The sequence below is a fragment of the Myotis brandtii genome, unplaced genomic scaffold (genome assembly GCF_000412655.1).
Source record: "Myotis brandtii unplaced genomic scaffold, ASM41265v1 scaffold410, whole genome shotgun sequence".
NCBI classification, from domain to species: Eukaryota; Metazoa; Chordata; class Mammalia; order Chiroptera; family Vespertilionidae; genus Myotis; species Myotis brandtii.
This window is the reverse complement of record NW_005365764.1, coordinates 1022633-1027457: the sequence shown is the minus strand read 5'-3', so window position 1 is coordinate 1027457 and position 4825 is coordinate 1022633. Positions and strand designations below refer to the sequence as shown.

The window sequence follows — 4825 nt, the reverse complement described above, 5'->3', positions numbered from 1 at the left end:
TCTCAGACCCAGCACAGCGAACAGTGAAAACCTTGTTTTTTCCAAGTCAAATAAAACACTCCCACTCCATTCCCAGGGAAAAGAGAGGCCCCGTCAGATTTTTCCATCCCTCACTATTATTAAATCAAGTTATTTTAGGAGGCAGATCAGACCCTAATCCACACAGTGCACAGGACATCCGCTGAGCGGCTTCCTTAAAGCCTCTGGCCCTTTAAGTCTACTTAGAACTTCATGGTCAGTCTTGGCGGGAATAACAGGAAAAAGGGGCAAAGGAGGAAAATGCACTATGTTTTGTCAAGGCAACAGCATGTGTACACGAGATATTTGCCGCATCTCAAGTCCAGGCCCCCCTGTGCTGAACGCGGGGGCGCGCTTGGTACTCACCAGGCGGCTTTGTTCCCTCCGGGCATGAGCGATGGGCCGTACCGGGCGCCGTCCTCTCCGCCACTAACGCCGCTCCCCACAAACAAGATCCCCTTGGCCTTGAGGTTTTGACATCGTCTCTACATGAGAGAAAAATAACTTCTTTACGCTTCCTTAGAGTAAGATGCTCCCAATGGAGGAGCAGAGGGTGACAAGTAAGGAGACCCAACATTTGACATGAAGTGACCACCAGATCCGAGCATCACCCGTCAGTGGAGAAATGCGATCCCCTCGGTTTGGGAGTCAAAAGGAAACCCAAGGAAGGTGGATAGCTGCCCTCTCCCCACAGGGAGTGACTAAGCCACACACTCTCTCCTGCTCCTGGGAGACACCTGGGAGGATCAGGCCAGTCAGCGCTGGTTTAGTGCAAGCGGACCGGCTGCTGCCCTGCACTGAGGCTGGGCGGGACCTGACTTCCCCAGCATGAGAGCATCAGCACTGGCCCTCGACCTCGCTCCGTGCTGACGGGGACGCTAACCGTAAGCCCTCGCCTGCGGCATCTAAGCAGCAGTCATTCGAGTTACACGTGTGGGCGATGAGAGCCTCTTCCGTCAAGCACGTCTGAGCAGAAACAGGCTGACGACGCACCAGAGCCGGCGCCATGGAGGACAGCCGTCCTCAGGTGCAGGGCTGACACCTTTCCCAGAAGGCCCTCCGAGCTGGGGGAGGCGGGACTGAATACTTACTGTGGTGTCCCTGTATTCAGAGTTGCCCCCATCAACGATGATGTCACCGGCGTCCAACAGCGGGACCTGCAACCAGGCACCAGCATTAGGTGGACCAAAGACAGGAAAGACAAAAGTAACAGGGCACCCCCTTAGCCAATTAAAAACCAGGACTCATCCCAAATACCCCCGGCCTGAAAGTATGATTACTTAACTCTCAATAATGCCCCTGTGGCTAGAGCCTGTTTAAAAGCTGAGGGCTAGCCTAGCCGGTCTGGCTCAGTGGACAGAGTGTCAGCCTGCACACTGAAGAGTCCCAGGTTCGATTCAGGTCAAGGGCACATGCCAGGTTGCGGGCTCGATCCCCAGTAGGGGGTGTGCAGGAGGCAGTCAATTGATTATTCTCTTTCATCACTGATGTTTCTAACTCTCTCTCCCTCTCCCTTCCTCTCTGAAATCAATAAAAATATATTAAGAGAGAAGAAAAAAAGCTGAGGGCTAGCAAACCAGCCAGAACCCCCTTGGTTTCCACAGGCTGTTACTGCAGAACTGGTTTCAGTATCTGAAACAACACTTCCACCAGTTCCCCTTCATCCGGGAGCTTCTCTGAGGGGAAAGAGGTGCTGGCAGGGTGCTGGCAATGAGGGTGTTGTTTATTGTTGGCAGGGTGCTGGCAATGAGGGTGTCTCTGTTTATTGTGGGAGAGGAAACCCCCAGTAATACAGGGAGCTCTTTCCCCAGAGGGGGCGGAAGGAAGGGGCCTGGGGCATCCCAGAAACAGCGCAGTGACAGTGCTTCGAGCAAGAGCTGCTGGTGCCCCATGGGCAGCTCCTCGGCCACAGGCTCCCAGTGAGGCAGAGGCCGCCAGTCCTTCGGGGGAACACGCTGGGGAAAGAACAGACAACCAGCCAGCCTGAGGCAGACTGTGATGACCACCCACAGGAACGCCCACTACCCCAGCCCTGGGGGCAGGTGGAGGAAAGCCCCCAGGAGGCATCCGACCACACTGCGTGAAGGAACCAGGCGAATCTGACACCCACCACCTGGGCGGAGGACCAGAGACCAGAGCCATAGCCAAGGCCGCCTGGGGGGGACTCAGCACGGCCATCAGTCAGATGCATGTTTGTTTTCCTCCAAAAAAGATGTACTTCCTGAAGCCAACAAGTTGTTCGCTACACAAATAAGTACCCAACGTGCAGTTCCCAGGACCCCCAGGGGGTCTCTCCTCACTCACATTAAATCAGACAACCACTTGAGAATTGCTCCTTCAGAGAAACACTGAGAAACTAAAATCTCTTTCTAAATGTGGACACTAAGGCTTACTAGCGAACAGCACTAAACATTCATAATACACAATCAAAACGAAGTTTCTCTGAATATCAAAGACAGAGCCCCGTGCGATCTCCACAGTCACGCACTGCATAACACCACTTCGGTCAACGACAGGGCACATACACTATGGTGGCCCCGTAAGGTTATGACAGGGAAAAGCTCCTGATGTCGTAGCCGTCCTGACATCATAGCACAACTCGTCACTCGCTTGTGCTGATGCTGGTGTAAACAGATTTGTGCTGCCAGTCGTATAAAAGTATAGCACATACAATTATGTGTACAGTATACACTTGATAATAATAAATGACTATGTCACTGGTTTGTATACTTACTGTACCACACTATCATTATTTTATAGTAGACTCTACTTATCAAAAATGTCTGCTGTAAAGAGTATGCTGCGTTACACCAGCGGCCTCAGACATCTGTCTCCTGTGCTTGATCTGATCTCGTGTTGTTTGGTGCAGCAATGTGCTACAGACTTGAAGCCTGGGAGCACTAGGCTAGATCACACAGCCCTGGTGTGTGGCAGACTACACCACCTTGGTCTGTGTAAGTGCCCTCTGTGATGTTTGCACAACGATGAAATTGCCTAAGAGCGCATTTCTCAGAATGTACCCCCTTCATTAAGTGGCACATGGCTGTATTATTTCTACTCTTGTTAATGAATTTTTATCCACTGTCTCTTGTCCTCAGAATTTTACATATAAGGAATCATTACCACCTGAGGATATGTTGTTACTTACTTAGTGCCAATCAAGATAACCAACACGGAGACATTTAAGCAATTTTTTGTCAGAACTGAGCAGTTCGTATTCAGAACCTGAAAGGAGGGGGTTGGGGGCGGGGAACCTCTTAAGTAAAAAGTGAAACAGCTAAAGGAAAGAGTGAGGAAACTTCTGTCACACTCGCAGCAGCTGGGAGCAGAGCCGGCCTCACCAATTTCTCAATGAAATCATCAACCGCTCGGCCAGCCTTCACCAGCAGTATGATCCGCCGAGGCTTCTTCAGCTTGGAGACCATCTCCTCCAGGGAGTGTGCACCAATCACCTTGGTTCCCTTCGCCTCATTGGCCAGGAAATCATCAACTTTGGAGACCGTCCTATTAAACGCACAGACCTGCGAGGGCAAAAAGCCGATCAGGAGACCGAGGGCATGCAAGACCTGCGTTCAGATCGGGGACCGAGTGACAACGAAATTTCTATCCAGCCCCAGGCTTTGGGAAGGTGGGACCCCCTTTGCCTTTCCCCGCCCAAGTGCTGACTGATCAGCGTTAAGTTCATCTCAGTGGATGAAATGGCAGAGAACTGAATACGGGTGTGGCGAAAGTAGGTTTACAGCTCTTCCTCTGGAAAGTAATACACTAATCAACAAAATAATAATACAAGAGCACATTCTGTGTTTTCAACAAAATAATAACACAAGGCACGCTCTGTGTTTCGGGTACTCAGAGCTGCAGACCGACTTTTGCCACAGCCTGTAAGTCAGCTACTCATGGCACCTCAGGCCAGAGCCCAGCTGGTTAGAATGCAAACCTAAGAACCAGCTGGTTCCAGACCCACAGCTTTTGTCACTGATGATCCTTGCATCTGAGTCCGGTTCATATTTGCACCTGAACTTCTCACTTTCCCGGCCCTGCTGAGGTGACAAAGTTAGAGCTCTACACACCCAGCAAGATTTCTCCTCCTTCAGATCGCGACAGGATCATTCAGGCTGCAAACCTTCCAGAACTGACCGATACACTTAGCAGGACTCTTCTTCCTCGGGGACTTGCGGAATTGGCCCCCCCACACCCCCATGTAAAGCGGTGCTTCTCCTTCCCTTGCAAAAAAGGGTCACCAGCAGCCACAGCGGGAATGAATATAAAGAGAAATAGGCACCGGGTGCCAGGGGAGCTCTGCCATCGGCAGGTCACCAGCACTCGGGCTAACGCACACCCAGAACCTGTGAGAGGAGAGCGTGTCCCCTGTGACTTACCACAAAGCCGTGGTCATTCATGTTCAGAATTAAGTTCTGGCCCATGACGGCCAGTCCAATCAGTGCAATATCAGCTCTGCAAGACCAGAGAGAGGAAGGAGGAAAATGTGTCAGCTCCGCTCAATCCATCCCAACCCAGGGACCCAGGGTTCCCAGCTTCTCTGTCCCCCAACTCCCTTTTGCACTTGAGAACCCAGGCCCGCAACCGGCCTTGGAACCAGAGACCACGCCCACTCGAGCGCTGCGGGACCTCCAGTCCCCTGAGCTCAACTACACGGGCACGTAGGCGGGTATTCGCAGCGTGTGAGCCCCAGTCCATCTGCAATGACCGTCCCAGGGCCCGCCTCCCACGGAGGGAACAGCCCGGCAGGCAGAGACGCGGGGCGTCCAGCCCCCTCCCTCCCCGCCGGGCCGGGCCCTGCTTCCCC

At 52.6% G+C, this 4825-nt stretch overlaps 1 protein-coding gene across 1 annotated transcript in view; it reads right to left on the bottom strand.

Annotated features, from left to right (window-relative positions):
- PGD (phosphogluconate dehydrogenase) overlaps positions 1-4633 on the bottom strand; it is a 14468-nt gene extending 9835 nt beyond the window's left edge. Inside the window, exons 1-4 of the mRNA XM_014545480.1 lie at positions 4398-4633; positions 3360-3539; positions 1110-1175; positions 385-503 (exon numbers count right to left, since the gene is read on the bottom strand). Of these exons, the coding sequence (XP_014400966.1) occupies positions 385-503; positions 1110-1175; positions 3360-3539; positions 4398-4442 (410 nt within the window). The 5' untranslated portion in view covers positions 4443-4633. The remainder of the gene's footprint in view (positions 1-384; positions 504-1109; positions 1176-3359; positions 3540-4397) is intronic.
- Between the last annotated feature and the right edge of the window lie 192 nt (positions 4634-4825).